This window comes from Sphaerodactylus townsendi, linkage group LG05, assembly GCF_021028975.2.
Source record: "Sphaerodactylus townsendi isolate TG3544 linkage group LG05, MPM_Stown_v2.3, whole genome shotgun sequence".
Taxonomy (NCBI): domain Eukaryota; kingdom Metazoa; phylum Chordata; class Lepidosauria; order Squamata; family Sphaerodactylidae; genus Sphaerodactylus; species Sphaerodactylus townsendi.
In genome coordinates, this window is record NC_059429.1 from 58,663,339 (window position 1) to 58,680,545 (window position 17,207).

The 17,207-nt window shown below is 43.0% G+C and overlaps 1 protein-coding gene across 1 annotated transcript in view; it reads right to left on the reverse strand.

Moving 5' to 3' along the window:
* The window catches only part of SGIP1 (SH3GL interacting endocytic adaptor 1), a 173,840-nt gene that overhangs the window by 28,550 nt on the left and 128,083 nt on the right, over positions 1-17,207 (reverse strand). Inside the window, exons 20-21 of the mRNA XM_048497854.1 lie at positions 7,648-7,759; positions 1,580-1,735 (exon numbers count right to left, since the gene is read on the reverse strand). Coding sequence (XP_048353811.1) covers positions 1,580-1,735; positions 7,648-7,759 — 268 coding nt within the window. The remainder of the gene's footprint in view (positions 1-1,579; positions 1,736-7,647; positions 7,760-17,207) is intronic.

A 17,207-nucleotide genomic window follows, 5' to 3' on the forward strand; every position in this document is an offset into this window, starting at 1 on the left:
AAAACCGCACCAAACTCTTGATAATATGCGTGTAAGATCCCCACCCCCACATGAGAAGCAGACAGTTCACATTGTACAGCCTGGAGTCTCTTCCCAGCCACAGAACTCCAAGGCCACAGATAGAAGTGATAACATTGCACCTGCAAAAGTGAAAGCGATTCCCTCTCCCCAATGGCACCATCATGACAGCCTTCTAGGATCATCCAGGAATCTGCCTTACAATGAAGACTTTCTGGAAACTAATCATAAATGATGCCAGGGTCCTCAACCATCTTCTGACCTTTGTTAGTAGACATTAATCAGCTCTGGCATTCAGGAAATCTGAGTATCACACCCAGACCCAGAACCCCTTCCCAGTTATCTCACCTGGTACCTATTTCCCTCCTTTCCTTCCTCATTAAATTTTTGAACAATTCCAAATCTGCCAGCAGGAGTCAGGGTTTTGATTCTTCCCCAATGGAATCACAGTTCCTAGAATTTCTCCAGTCACAGAGCAATCTAAACTCCCCAATTCATAGTATTCTGGAAATTTGGTCCAATGACAGAGATCTAAATATGCCATCAACTTAATTTGGTCCCAATAGTAAATGCAAAAAACAAACAAACAAAAAGAAAGACAAGTGTGCGGTGAGAACAGGACCAAAAAATAAAAGGAAAAACTTACTACACAAAAGTTACTGCAAAAAAAATCTTGTAATGAGACAATAAGGGCCAAGAGAGCAACATATATCAATAAGCACACAATAACAAGATAGCACACATCAAGCAGAAAGAACATACCAAACAATAATGCACTGAAAGAGTACCGATGCAACTCTACAGACTGGAAAACCAGGTAAGTCAAAATGTGATACAGTTCAATTACAGATAAGCACAATGAACAAAAAGAAGCTTTTCCATTGTGAGTTAATTCTTCAAACAAGAATTTAAGGATGAGATGATCCAGGTCTTCTTCCCATTTCACAGTTCCAAGTCTGCTTCATCAGCAGTGCAATTATTGAAGCTTGCCCAGTGTTGGATATTTTTAGCCAATACACAAATGGCTATATTGACTAAAAATATTCAACAGTGGGTGAAGGAGAGGCAGCAGAACAAAGACCTCCATGATCCAGTGAGAGGTATCATTTCTCTCCCCCCCCCCCCAGTGCTGTAACAACATAGAGTGTGCTTCCAGATGTCAGTTTACTCAGCAACAGTAACTGTCATCCGAGAAGTGGAACAGGAATAATCTCATAAGTGAGTTATATTGTTTTAGATTCACTATATCTAGTTATATTCAGCTGTTGCTGACACACTTTTGAATTGGTAGCAACCAGAATGAGAACTGCAGAGCTAATGTCTGGCTTCTGTGTTATGAAATAGGAGAAAGCTGGCATCTGAAAATACTTTGACAGTGGGCTTTGCCAATGAATAATAAAAGTTCACAGGGGCTCAAGTGACAATTTTCTGACATAAAAAATACAGACAGAAGGTAGAAAAAACGTAACATCAAATTTACTACTTATGAAAAGTTTATTGTGCAGGATAAAAAAGTACCCTTGCCCCATAAGTTGCAAACTTTGTATAGAATGATATTTACCAGCAGAGAAGTTGGGGATTTGGCAAGACGTGTTCTAACCTGTTGTAATTTGTCACACGGAATGTTAGAACAGCTGGGGCAGGATTATTGGCAAAATGTCTCGTAATTCCTGCTGGAAATGACAGCACCATTTCTCCTGTTATCTTCACGATGCATCTTCAAAATCAAGCAAAAGGAAAGAGAACACATCTCTGAATCAAGTACACTTTTCTTGACTGACTTTTAAAGAACATTTCCTGTCCTTTTGATATGAGAATGTCATCATTCACTAGCTTAAACCAGTAGGCACTATAATTATTACTGGGGATGGTTCTGATGTCAGGTTCAGTTTCCTTAAAAGAAGCAGTAATTACACTACAAATTCTTTATTCTGATTACAGCTGCTGTGGCTAAAATACATAAAGTGAGAGTAGCCACAAGTGGCATGTAGACCCCTTAGTGAGGGGTGGGGGGGAAGAAATTATCTGTCATTTGCTTTACACTCGCAATTCGTTCTGTTTGTCTTAAATATAGATATCCATAAACACATTATCAGTGTTCAAAATATGTATGTTGCATCAAAACCAAGAGCAAAATCTTTATAGGTCAGTTCCTGAAAGGTAGCCATGTTAGTTTGCTTAAGCAAAGCAACAAGGGGTGCTGGGCACCTTAAGTATAATACATTTATTATGGCAGAAATTTTCACGAACTAGAACCAACTTATTGTCGAAGGCTTTCACGGCCAAAATCACTAAGGTGTTGTGGGTTTTCTGGTTTGTATGGCTGTGTTCCAGTAGCATTTTCTCTGGAAAATTTTCTGTCTCTGTTGCTGGCATCTTCAGAGGATCTGATGGTAGTAAAACAAGTGGAGTATATATACTTGTGGAATGTCCAGGGTGGGAGAAAGAACCAAGTGTTAAGAGTGTAATTTGCATGTATAATTTGCATGTGTTAAATGGAATCCACCCATTTTAGCATATGTATCTAACACTGAAGTTGAATCATCAATTAGTGAGGGCATCTGCATTTGAAAACACAGAAATTCTGGACCACTCTGACAGCCTCTACGTCGGACTACACAGAGAAGCCATTGAAATCTACAAGCATGTGGACAATTTCAACAGAAAAGAAGAAACTATGAAAATGAACAAAATTTGGCTACCGTACTTAAAAACACTAGAATCAAATCAATGGTTAGTGAACACCACCCAAACACAGGATGTCTCTCTGCCAGAGGAGGAGCTACCAGGGGACCGGGGGTGCGCGCGTTGCACCGGGCATGTGCCTGGGGTGGGGGTGGGGGGAATTGCCCCCACAGCGCCCTCTCCTGTCCCCCCACGGTGCCCCCCCACACTTACCTTTGTCAAACAGTGCAGGCTGGGGAACAGTGCAGGCTGGGGAAACGGTCTGTTCCCTTCAGGCTGAAAATGGCCTGGTGGGAACTACACTTCCCAGGAGACCTTGTGAGCCCCATTTGTTGTACAGTTGATAGTTGATAGTTAGTAGTGTTAATTGATTATCCTGTTATTGTTTACTGGTCACTGCCTCAGCATGGCACCCAAAAAACAAGCTAGTAACTGCTCTGAGTGGAGGGTCAGACCGTCCAGGGCCGGTCCAGGAGCAGTTCCAGTTGACACAGCTCAGCAGGGAAGGGCAGCGGGACCAGTAGGTCAGCCCTTTCATGTCCAAACAGGGTTCCACTGCCTCAGCTGGCCAGCTGCTTCCAAGCCCAGTGGGGGGGCCAGTGGAGATGAGCCACCCACCGGCAGTAGTTGGCTCACCCACAGCACCCTCTCTGACTTCATGTGCAGCTTCACCTGCAGCAAGTGGTTGGCTCGGGTCATATATACCTGTGCCGACTAGTGCGCAGATGTTTGCAGGGCCAGCTGCAGGTCACACAAGCCAGACAGTGTTGGGTGAACCCCCCTTTTCATATTTTGGCAATTTCCATACCCAAGACTTAGCAGTAGGGCCAGCTCCTGATTTACCAGGACGGGTCACCGCTCTCATGCTTTCAATTTGCAGCGGTGCTACAGCAGTGCGTTGCTACATTAGGGTTGCCCCCAGGTGAATTTGGTCCACACTCTTTTCGTATAGGTGAAACCAAGTCAGTAGTGCAGGAGGGTCTCTCCTCGGACCAAATTCGGGACATCGGACAATGGTGTTTGCTGGCGCACAGGGTTTATATGCGGCCTCACTTGATTCTTTGATTTGTTCCTTTTAGTTTTGCTGGGACAAAGGACCAGTGTCTGGATTGTGGGACACAGCATTGTGCACTGGGCTGGTGGTGTGCTGCAAAGTCTGGATGGGGATCGGACCTTGGTCTGGAGGACATCATCTCAATTTGCTGGCTGGGATGTCAGGGTATGAAGTGGGATGCATTGCTGTTCACTGTTCGTAATGCAGTGCTCCAGTTTGGCTCTCCTCAAGCCATCATCATTCAGCTGGAGAAAACAACATCCCGGAACAGAAGGGCGTGGTGCTGTCTCACCAGATGGCTGCAGATCTGAGGGAACTTTGTTGGTTGCTTCCAGGAGCAAAATGCTTTGGTCCTGCCCAGGGGTAGGGAACCTGCGGCTCTCCAGATGTTCAGGAACTACAATTCCCATCAGCCCCTACCAGCATGGCCAATTGGCCATGCTGACAAAGGCTGATGGGAATTGTAGTTCCTGAACATCTGGAGAGCCGCAGGTTCCCTACCCCTGGTCCTGCCTGTTGAGGAGGCAGGCATGGCAGAGGGCTCAGGACCCAGGCAAAGTGGACTGAGCCAGGAGGAAGGTGTGCAAGGCCACAGCCCAGGTGGTTAGGGAATTCGGCGGAGAGGTTATCCCACACAATGACATTTCCCATTACCAAAAGGCATTTTTTCGCACTGACGGAGTGCACTTATCCAACTGGGGATTGGATGAATGGATGTATGAAATACGTTATGCACTGCTGCAATGGTTAAAGGCTTAGGAAGCTGTGGTGGGAGCTGGAGGGCCAGCTCTGTGGCGGGTATGGGCATAGCAGCACATCCTTTTAGGGGAGCCCGTGCTTGCATGCCAGACCACACCCACGGTTGGGGGCCTCCATAAGAGGCCTGGGGGTGGGGTGTGCTCCCTAATGCAAGCTGCGGAGGCTTTGCAAGAGCTCATTACCCCCAGCAGGGCATACACTCAGGTGGCACCTAGTAACTTTCTGTCTTGATTCCCCAATAGGGATTGGGGATGGTGCTGGGTTTAGCAGGCAGGCTGCTGGGCAGCTAGGATGTGCCCCTTATGATTTCCCAGCTTCCTTCTTGCATAATAAAAGGGCTGCGGCCAAATTTTATTCCAACAAAAAGTTGTGTTGTATTCTTGGGGCAAGGGAAGCTCTGCAAATCAGCACACAAACTAGGATGGCTGTCTAAAGAACTTTCAACGGAGCTAAGATTTAAAAAGGACATGTACAAGAAATGGAAAAGGGGGGAAATCACCAAAGATGAATTCAAACAAATAGCCAGGATGTGTAGGGAGAAAGTCAGAAAAGCTAAAGTTCACAATGAGTTGAGGCTTGCCAGATAGGTTAAAAACAACAAAAAAGTTTTTTCTTTATGTCCGTAGCAAAAGGAATAAAAAAAGATAGGATAGAGTCATTGTATGGAGAAGATGGCAAAATGCTAACAGGGAATGGAGAAAAGGCAAAACATCTTCTTTGCCTCAGTCTTTTACCCAAAAGGAAACGGTGCTCATCCAGGGAAAAATGAAACAGAAGATACAGTAGGAGAAATTCAGCACATAATAAATAAAGAGTTAGTGCAGGAACACCTGGCTACTTTAAATGAATTCAAATCTCCAGGCCCTGATGAGCTACATCCCAGGGTTTTAAAAGAATTGACAGAAGTAATCTCAGAACCACTTGCTATAATCTTTGAGAACTCCTAGAGAACAGGAGAAGTCCCAGTGGACTGGAGGAGGGCTAATGTTATCCCCAAGGGGGAAAAGGAGAACCCTAATAATTACCGTCCAGTCAGCCTGACATCAGTACCAGGGAAGATTCTGGAGCAGATCATTAAACAGACAGTCTGCCAGCACTTAGAAGAGAATACTGTGCTCACAAAAAGTCAGCATGAGTTTCTGAAAAACAAGTCATGCCAGATTAATCTTATCTCTTATTTTGATAGAGTAACAAGCTTGTTAAATGAATGGAATGCTGTGGAAGTAGCATACTTCGATTTTAGTAAAGCTTTTGACAAAGTGCCCAATAACATTCTTGCAAGTAAGCTAGTGAAATGTGGACTAGACAATGCTACTATTAGATGGATTTCTAATTGACTGACTGACTGAACTCAAAGGGTGATCATCAATGGCTCATCTTCATCTTGGAGAGAAGTGACTAGTGGGGTGACACAGGGTTCTGTCCTGGGCCTATTCAATATTTTCATCAATGACTTGGATGATGGAATAGAAGGCATGCTAATCAGATTTGCAGATGACATCAAAATAGGAGGGGTAGCTAACACCCCAGAGGACAGAGTCAGAATTCAAAATGACCTGGATAGATTAGAGAGCTGGGCCAAAACAAACAAAATGAATTTCAACAGAGATAAATGTAAGATACTACACTAAGGCAGAAAAAATGAAATGCACAGATACAGGATGGGTGACACCTGGCTTGACAACACTACGAAAGGGATCTGGGAGTCTTAGTAGACCACAAACTGAACATGTGTCAGCAGTGTGATGCTGTGGCCAAGAAAGCCAATGCGATTCTGGGCTGTATCAATAGAAGTATAGTGTCTAGATCAAGGGATGTAATTGTACCTCTCTATCCTGCATTGGTTAGACCTCATCTGGAATATTGTGTCCAGTTCTGGGCACTGCAATTCAAGAAGGATATTGACAAGCTGGAACAAGTCTAGAGGAGGGCAACCAAAATGGTAAAAGGTCTGTAACCCATGCCCTATGAGGAGATACTTAGGGAGCTGGGTTTGTTTAGTTTGGTAAAGACAAGATTAAGAGGTGACATGATAGCCATGTTTAGATATTTGACGGGATGACATGTTGTCAAGGGAGCAAGGTTATTTTCTGCTGTTCCACAGACTATGACCAGGTTCAAAGTGAAGGAAAAGAGATTCCACCTAAACACCAGGAAAAAAGGGCTGTTCAACAGCAGAATACACTACCTATGGGCCTTTCCCCACCTACCGTTTGCTGCGCGCTACTGCCCCCAAATAGCGCGTGCTCCAGCGGTGCTCCCCACGAGTCCGGGTGGCGACAACGCAGCCGCCCCGACTCTGCGCTCTAACGTCCCTTCAGCGCGCGTCATTTCTGACGCTGAAGAAAACGGCACCTTCTGACTGCCCCGCGCAGAGCAGAGCGCGGGGCAGTGGGGAACATGATCCCCGGGGCGGAAATCGCTCGCGCTCAGAGTAGCATGCTGCAAAACGTAAGTGGGGAAAGGCCCTAGGAGTGTGGTGAAGTCTCCTTCTTTGCAGGTTTTTAAACAGAGGTTGGATGGTCATCTGTCAGGAGTGCTTTGATTATGTGTTCCTGCATTGCAGAGGGTTGGACTTGATGGCAATTGGGCTCTATTCCAACCCTATGTATCCCACAAAACCTGTTCTCCATAATCTTCTGGACTACCATGTTTGTACAAAACACAAAAAACATACTTCACTTCTCTGAATTCCTATTTGGAGCAGCGGGCCTTCATGTTGGCACAATTTAATATCTTCCCATCTAATGTAACCTATGGCAGATACAAATTTTTCCACATGAGAGGCTGTGTTTCTTTGGATGGAATATGTCTGACACTCTTTCTCATTTGTTATTTGAGTGCAAGAGGTTTTCTGATCAACGCGTTCCTCTTGACCACCATATTATCAAAAGAGGCTGCAAATATTTATTATTATTTATTATTATTTATTTATTAAACTTTTATACCGGCCCATCCTCTAGGGGCTCTGGGCGGTGTATTTAATTTAAAAGAAATCAAGCTAATTAAACTCCTCTGCGATACTGATCCAAAAACAACAGCTGCCAATGAATAGTTTCTCTTGCTTTCTTGCTGGCCCCAAACACCTCCTCCGCTGCATGGGAAAGATAGAGCAAAAAAATGATACTTACTTGTTAGGGTCTGCTCCTTTGAAGTATGCATTAACAGTTTCCGTGAAAGCTGCAGCTACAGGCAGAGTGTCTTGTGCACCCATTGTTAAGGGGCTGGGTCCTCTGGAAGAGCCTGCAAACAACGAAAACACAGCTGCTTTTTAAGCATATATAAACCTTCATAATTGTTTCAAACAAGTACCACAAGGGAAGAGTTTGGGCTTGAAAGGAGAAGGCATGCACCATCATTTAAGAAGAAATCCAGAAGAATCACACAAATGTCAATATCAGAACAGATCTACAAATGCTCATTTTTCCCCCAAGCATTTTTATAAGCAATAAAATGCACAAGGTACCCTTTTTTGTTTGGCTAGTTCTGGTGGGTTTTCTGGGCTGTGTGGCCGTGGTCTGGTGGATCTTGTTCCTAATGTTTCACCTGCATCTGTGGCTGGCATCTTCAGAGGTGTATCACAGAGGGAAGTCTGTTACACACTGTGCCCAGTTAGGAACAAGATCCACCAGACCACAGCCACACAGCCCGGAAAACCCACAACAACCAGTTGAATCCGGCCGTGAAAGCCTTGTTTGGATTTGATATCTCCTGTCTTCAGAGGATCTTCCTAGGAGTGTGGTGAAGATGCCAGCCACAGATGCAGGCGAAACGTCAGGAGAGAATACTGCTAGAACACGGACATACAGCCCGGAAACCACACAGCACCGCAGTGATTCCGGCCGTGAAAGCCTAATGAGGTTCACTAATGAGGAATGTTTGATAACCAACCCGACTTTCAGGCAATCAGTCACATGCTAGCAGAGGCGTAGGTGAGCCAGAGTGTGCCCAGTGCGCACTCTGGCTTTTTCGCACACACCCCCACCCCCGCGGCGCCCCCACCCACCACCACTTACTTTAGGAAACCGAGCAGGCTGAAGGCCTGTAGTTCCCACCAGAACAGGCAGGCCTGTTCTCCAGCCTAAAGTAAGTGTGTGTGTGTGTGTGGGGGGGGAGACCCTGGGAAATGTAGCTCCTACCAGAACAGGAAGGCCTAGCCTGCTCGGTTTCCTAAGGTAAGTGTGGTAGGGGCGCTGTGGGGGGGACTCCGTGGGGGGGGGGGCGCCGGGGCGAATTTTGCGCCCCCATGTGACCCAAATCCGTGTGCCCGGTGCGTGGCGCACCCCTGTCCCCTGGTAGCTTCGCCACTGCATGCTAGCTGGCCTATAGGAGGTGGTGCATCCCCTACAGGCTGCAGATTTCTCCAGCAGCTACAAGAGATTACCCCCAAAGTGAATGGAACATGTCTGTAATTTACAGTACTTCACTGTAATAAGCACTAGGAGGCCAGATGGGAAAGTTCTCAAGAGCTATCAAAAACAAACCATCTTGTCAAAGTGCAAGGAATCTCTAAGGTTTATCTCTTGGCAGGCTTATTCCAGTACCCTTTTTCTACTTCTGGAAAGCAAACCAAAGGAACATAGAGAATATAGTAAATGTCTCATTAAGAAGCAGCATGTCATATATTCTTTAAAATAGCTTTAAATGAGGTTATTCTCACACCACAATCAATGAGTCTGTCCCTTCATCACCAGAATGCTAGGACACTACCCTTTCTTCTGGATCAGGTAGTGTATGTGTTAACTTCCTCCATCTCCTTTCTCTCCCTTTCTAACTATTTCAGACAATTTCCATCAGTCATTCTCTTTTTGGAAAGTTTCTTCACAAATCTCCTCCTGAATCATCAACCCAAAGTTATTCATTCCTTCAGTTTTCCTCTTTTTCCTACCCATGCACATTTACACTCAAATTTCTTTACGTTTGCTAACCCTGAGCTTCTACCAATACAGCTCCTTTTTCTTTTTCTCTCCCACTTGTCCCTAATATTTCTTTTTCAGGAGATTAAATGCACACAGGTGGGTTTTGTTGAAACTAATTGGGATAAATTAATGTTCAGATGTCTTCTAAGATGCAAAAGAAAATAAGAAAATTATTTAACAATTAATGGTACTCAATAAGTTAATCTGAGTTTCCATTTTCTTCCTCTTCCCCCACAGTAGTCCATTAAATCAACCTTATTATTTGAAAGGTTTCTCTTATTTCATGAAGATATCATTCAAACACACACTTATGTCAGGGGGGTTCTTGGTGATCCTGAGGCCCTGGGCAAAAAATTGGGATAGGGCCCCAGAATCATTGTCATCCCGCAAAGCCTCCCTACTGATGCCAAGCAAGGTATAGCCTTCACCCTATGCAAAGCAGGTGAGAGCCGTAACTGAAAGGCAACTGCCTGAGCTTTGGACAAAGTGGGGACAAGAGGATACTGCCCAAGCTACAGGCAGTGGTCCAGTGTGCAAATAGCCAGTGGTCCTCCCCAGCATGGGATCCAGGGCAGCTGCTCCTGACATGTCTATACATAGATCTTGAGACTGCCTCAGAAACTTCAGGTTATATAGAACATGTCTGCTAGGCTGGTGATCAATAGATCATGGCCATCCTATACTCAGCAGAGGTGGAACAACCAGGGGGAGGGGTGTGTGCACCTTGCACCGGGCGCACACCTGGGGGGGCGAAAAATTGCCCCCACCCCCTCCTGCAGCAGCCCTCGCTCCCAGTGGCGCTCCCCGCAGCCCCCTCCCCCACACACTTACCTTTGTTTCAGCCTGAAAGTGAAACGAGATAGGAATTGACAGACGATCCCTAATTTAAGTCTCTTTTCTGCAGCCAATAGCTTCTGCCTTTAACAAAAATGGCTACAGTAAAGGGGATGAGATCATGGCTTCATGCCCTAAGTTCTGAAAATTGTGGATGTAGATTTTAAAAGAAAAAATGACCTCCTTCTACTTTCAGTTTTGAAGAGGCTTCTGCCTCATAAGGGAGGCAGTGGCCTTGAAAACTGGCGAAAGGGCTGGGAATGGGATGGAGCCAACGGGGGTGGGAGTGGGGAAGAGATTTAGCACTATAAAACTGAATTATGCAAACAGCACACAGGCAGCAATGCATAAACCTTGCAGATTCAGAATCTGAAGAGTTTACAAATTAATCTCATAGATGCTAAAATGCATTCAGCCATGAAACTTGAACAACTGAACCTGAAAAGTTTTAATTAGTAGGTTTTTTATATTATGCTATTAAATGGAGTTGCATAAGCTATTTAATCAAAACAATTATGTAGGTACATGTATGTGATGTAAGTGTTGCATACTTGATTCTACTTGAAAAAGATCTATCTTCATGCCTTCCAGTCTTCCTGTGGCTTTTAGTTGCCTGTGGCTGTTTTGGTATAGTTTTTGGCATATAATTTTACAATACTGTGTCTCTCAAAGTAAATTCATAATGTCGTTTTTCACTATAGATAGTGGAATGGATTTCAGATACATAATAGATAGCTAAGGAGTGCAAGTCATATATTGTTCCAACCTCCAGGTGGTGGCTGGAGATCTCCTGGAATTACGACTTGTTTCCAAGCACAGAGATCAGTTCACCAGGAGAAAATGGCAACTTTATATGGTAGATTCTGCATAGTATAGGGAAAAGGTAGTATGGATCCCTCGTGAAAGAGAAAGTGACAGTGAGTCTATTTTCAGGTAATTTACAAAATATTTCAGCTGACTTTTTTATTAAAAAAGAAGAAGTCAGTAACAAACATAAGAACAGCCCTGCAGGATTAGACCCGTAGTCCATCTAGTGTAGCATCTTGTCAACACACAATGGCCAGCCAGTTACTTTCACAGCAGTAATAAAACATTTTGAAAGCATTTTAAGTCATATGACACTTAAAACACTTTAAGGTGTTATAACAGTGTTAAACATTTCAAAAACATTCAGAAAATGTTGTCAAAATTATTTCTGATGTGTGGCATGGACCATTGCTGTGTTCAGATTTCTGAGTGGGGGCATATTCTATAATGTTATGGTGACTTTGAGATGACTTGGTGCAAAAAATTGTTCTTTGGTTATAGTGGCGGAGGTTGGCCCCAATATGGGACGAGGGGCGCAAAGCTCAAATTTTGCACTGGGCTCCATTTTCCCTAGCTACGCCTTTGATATTCAGCCTTTAATCAAGCAGATGCACTCCCTGCAAGAACACTTCATTCTTCTTCACATGGCTTACTGGTGATGCTCAGCACACAGTTGGTTTGACTGTCTTCAGTGAGGACAACATATTTTTGGTGAGTGGACCCAGCCTGATAGAATTCTGCCAGAGGACATCCAGATCCTACAGGGTCTTTCTAGATTCCATAGGGCCTGTAACATGGAGTTGTTCTACCAGGCATTCTGCTGAGGATGGTTGAGGCCAGTTTTCTACCCTATTAGTGCTGCCTATTTTTGACAACAGATTATGGGATTATGGGAATTAAAAAGTCTATGGAACGCGTTTGTATTTTATTCAATTTCTACCCTGCCCATTCCTCATTTAAGCAAGGCTCTTCTACCCACAAAACCAAGCAAGGTAGAATCAGGTTCACTGAATTCGTTACACATCTGGAAAATGGGATTCAGATGTTTTGTCTGCACTAGGATGCACACTCCCTGCCATGAAGCTACTTGCATGATCAGGAAAAAAAATCTCAAAGATGAGTGGAAAAACATACACTCTGAGTAGAACAAAATGAATAGACCGTCCATGTACACTGATACTTGATTTTTATTCATACTTGTGCTGAATAATTCTCATGCTACAGTCAGTGCATGTATTACTTAATATTATCCTTATCCAGGTATTGGTCCCCAATATCATTTGCAAAGAGAATGCATGTTGGCTTTTTTCCTCACAGACATATGCATACACATGCAGATCGTATGTATGTTCACTGTAGCATGTGAGCAGGGGTATAGCAGTCTACAAATCAAATGACACAGGTCTATTATGCACACTCCATTTCCCCAGCAGCTGCTCACTTTGCAGTGGGGTTTCCCCATAGCTTTCTGTCCTTCCCTAATCATCCTGTTGTGAAGCAGCTGAGCCAAGCCGAGTTGAGCCATCATTTTGCCCACACATACCCAACTTCCTTGTTTCATTTAAACCCCCTTTTAGGAGCCTAACTTTTTGTTTCCTGAAAGTTAATACTATTAGATCTAGTATTATTTCTCTGTATTTAATATAATCCGTCGCTCCAACAATAGATCTATGTGCTTAGGATTTTAAAAAAGCCCTCCCAATCAATTGAAAAAAATGAAAGTAGGGTGGGGGAGGTGGGCTGAGCCAAAAAACCCGAGAAGAGAGTGATGCAGGGCCATCTGCTTCATTTTTTTTGCAAATCCTGGGAAAAGGTTGCTGTCTGCCTACTCTTTGGAACAGCAAAGTTTACTAGATCTGAAACAGTGAGTTTGGGAAGGAGAAAAAGGAGTCCATAACAGAAACTCTACCACAAAGGGAATGTATGTCACCATGGGCAGAGCACAAACGAACAATAGGCCACAGACTGTATCATCCATCAACAAAAACATACAGAATCATACTTTGGAGAGAAAGGTATAGCTTTTCAGGAAAACATGGAGAAGCATTCAATAACAGAAATCCCAAGCTGCTTCCTGAAGCATTACAAACACCACAATGACCACACAACATGGCTTTTCTGAATACTTAGCTTGGCTTTCCAGTGTAGCCCAAAGGTAATCTCTCATGACCTTAACACATCAGGGATGTGAGTCAACCTGATTCATGATGAAGCAGCTGCATGCTTCATTACAGATCTTGCTTGCCTTTCCTCCCCCAATCTTCCTAAAACTGAACAGGTGCCACCTTGGGAAATATGAATATAATGTAATATGGATATTCAATGAAGCAAAGAAAGGATTGTTTCACTATGAGTCCAAACCCTATTTGTCAGGGCAATATAAAACAGTTTGGGCACTGAATGCCTTACCCATCACAAATAAGTGGAATGAAAAAAAACATATAATGCCCAGCAACAAAGTGGTGCCAATCAATTTCATCATGTATATCTTTGCAGAATGCACTTGCTTATGCATACACCCCCTTGGTCTTCCTCCCAAATTTGTACATACTGTTTTTTGATATTATGGCCAGCCTTAATTAAAAGTTATTTCATGACTGTCGGTTTTGGAATATTGCAAGATCTATCTTTCACGGGGTGCACAAACCGGCAAGTCAGGAAAAAAATCTGGGTTGCAATTTAATATTCTAAATGTATAATTAGATCAGTACATATACAAAATAAGACTGCATGTTAGTTGAGCATCTCAAATATTTGGGAAGTCATATAAATCAGATATAGACCAGGATTTCAGAGAAGAAACGGAGCAAAAGCAGCATACTAATTATATAAAATTTACTGAAAAAAGCAGAAGAAAAGGAGATTAGAAAAGATCTGTAGGTCAGAAATTCCCTAACTTCAACATTTCAGTTACCTTTATAAAACAGACAATAACCTAGTAATTAGTTACTCTGCAGAAAATGTGATTTATGAATATAGAAACTATGAACTTGGAATGATGGGCACAGTTTCATACACTTCACTTATGTCGTAGATGACAATCTACTTGAAATGATGGACTCAACCACCCGGTCTTCTGCACACATATAACAGGCATACTCAACTAAAAAACACATGGTGAGGGCAAGAACTATTTCATCCTCCTCTGATATGCAGCATTAATGAAAATGATCCTATATCAAACTATATCATCAGATGGATTGTCACTAATTACTGCCCTTATAAACTCAATACATTTTTTAGCGTCATTACTCTAAGGCCCTTTCTGCACAGCAAACGTACAGTGGGCTGGTCAGGATAAAGAAATCCATTTTCCTGTTTTCGTGTTCACATGCATCCGTGCAGGCAGCGATTAGATCCCACGGAAACAATGCAGGTTGCTGTTGCGCCTTCACATGGAGATGCGTCTCTTTTTAAAATGTACTTCCCACTGAGGTGTAGCTACTCAGTTTGGTTCTGATTGGTTCCCCGCCTGGGGACAAGACAGTTTATACCCACTAAAACATTCCCTTCTCACTGGACACAGTGTGTAACAGACTTCCCTCTGTGATACACCTCTGAAGATGCCAGCCACAGATGCAGGTGAAATGTTAGGAACAAGATCCACCAGACCACGGCCACACAGCCTGGAAAACCCACCACAACCAGATGTACCTATTGTTTATTTTAGGATTAAAAGTAGCCTAGGATACAATGCAGCAACATGTATAACAAAAAAAAAGTAGCTTGGAAATACCTAATCGTAAACTATACTATCAAGCTTCTAGAGTAGAATGGTTGAAAGATTGTTTAGCAAATACCCCCAAAAGCATGCAATTCATACAGAATGATCCTTTGTAAAGGTACTTTTGCAAATGTGACCATAAGTGAAGAAATACTACAATAATACCACTATTATAAATAAAATCCTTAATGTATAGGACCAAGTAAATAATATATTGGCACCTAGAATTTCTCCAACAGCATCCATTGTGAGTGACATGATGGGTGAACTGAGACTGGATTTAGTGAATATAGAAATGTGAGAATTAACACCAAGTAGATCCAAGTATAATATCATCAAAGATTGTACAGAACCTAGGATTACAGTATTTGAGAATTTACAAGTCAGAGGCTATCTATGTGAACTGAAATGGAATGATGTTGTGCTGCAACCAGTATCTGAGGTACAGAAGTTTTTATTAGCCGATGAATCATGTTTTTCCTAAAATATGTATATTATTTTATAAATATAATGCTGAAGTCTGAGCAAAACGTCTGCATAAGTTGGCAAAAATCTTAGGTAATGACTTAGATGACTTGCAGCCCAATCCAGATGGGGAGAGCTTTGCAGCAGCTGTAAACAGAGTAGGGGAGGCTGCATTGCCTCACCTCCAATGGAGTTCCAGGTGGCACAGCAAGCAATGGGGAAACCCATCCCATTGCCCCCCAGAAAACACCACTGAAAAAAGTGACTTACATCATGTGTTTCATGGTATAAGTTAAGGCTTGTGCTGGGGGCATTCTTGGGCTGAAAGCATGGTGGAAGCTGACTGCTGTTGGCTCTCCCCCGAGAACACTCCTAACAGTTGTGCCAGCATCCTCTTTTATGCTGAAGCAGCTCTGGGGGCAGAAGCTTCTTATGGGTTGGGTGCTGTGGAGCCCACCCTCTGCTCTGTTGGCAAATGTGTTGACACAAGCTTGTGCCAAATTCCACCCCCCTCATCTGGATTGGGCTATTAAAATTGAAATTTATCTTCATTCATGGTACAACTTTACAGTTTGCACTCCTTTAAAGAAAATCTGCTGAAAATTATTCACAGACAGCATTTTACTCCTTTAAGTTGGCTAAGATCTACCGGTATAAGATTGAAACTAGCAAATTCTGGTTCAGTGGAGAAAGTAAGGCAGACTTTTTTTCATATGTGATGGACATGAATATATGCTTCCAGGTACAGGAAACTAGTTGTGAAAATAATTTCAGCTTGGTTGAGAAAACAGATACTCTATAAACCAGAGAGCTAAATTATCTACTTGATATCCCTAGTTCATGGAAACAAAACAAAAAAACACTCCCAAGTTATCAGACTGGCTGTTGAAAATAAAGGAGAGTTATACCCTTGTGAAACTAACAGCATACCAGAAAAGCAGAAATACATTCAGATTAGATCAACTATGGCCTAGGCCAGACTATACAGAAAATGGAACTGGCAATACAGTAGACTGAATTAATACCATAATTGCCCTATGTTAAAAAAGAATGACCATGTTGCAAAGGAGAAAGAGACAGAATGTATTTTATGCATCTTCATATTTTGTATTTCCTTTCATCATTTGTTTGTTTCAATAAATTAAAATTTAAAAATGAGCATACTATGCAATTATCTAATAATACAAATATTAGAGAACATAGCAGACTAAATTGAATACCATAAATATAACACTACAGACTGTTTGTTGATCCAAGTTGACAACTCATTTAACGTTTGCTTTTTATAACATAGAAGTGTCAGAGAGTGAGAAGTTAGTAGCTCAGAGATAACCCCCCAAAGCTGCTGTTCTTATAGTTGCTTCTTTGCAAAAGCCATATGTGAACTGTCTCCATTAAAAAAAATTAGGAGGTTTTCCACTGATTACAGATAGGCAGTGACTTTTATAATCATAGCAGTGGGCAGCCCAATCCTCTCAGCCCAAGGTGGCCAGAGATGGGGCTACTAACTGCACCACCAAACCACATCCAGGGGGCTTTCCGGTGGCACAGAAAATGCAAAAAACAAAACAAAACCCCCTCCATAGGGATACATGGCCATTGGCCACCAACACCATTGCCCCCTCTGCCAGTGAGAGTGCCCCTTGGGCCAGCACAGGGAGCAAACATGTTGGCACAGTCCCACACTGCCTTCATGACTACATTCAGCCCCCTCAAAATAGGATTGGGCAGAGAGTTTTCTTCTCATTGGGTCATTTTGGTGAAGTATATTTGTCATATACAAGCTACTGGGGAGGGTGTCATCCTTTGATGACTGAATGGGCCTTGTTAGTACCTGCAAATTGGAATGGTAATCAAATACCCAGTAAGCTTAGGCAGAGACTGACTGCATTTTTTTCTTCCAGCCACTCTCTTTGCTTGCTATGAGAGAAAGAAAACTGTT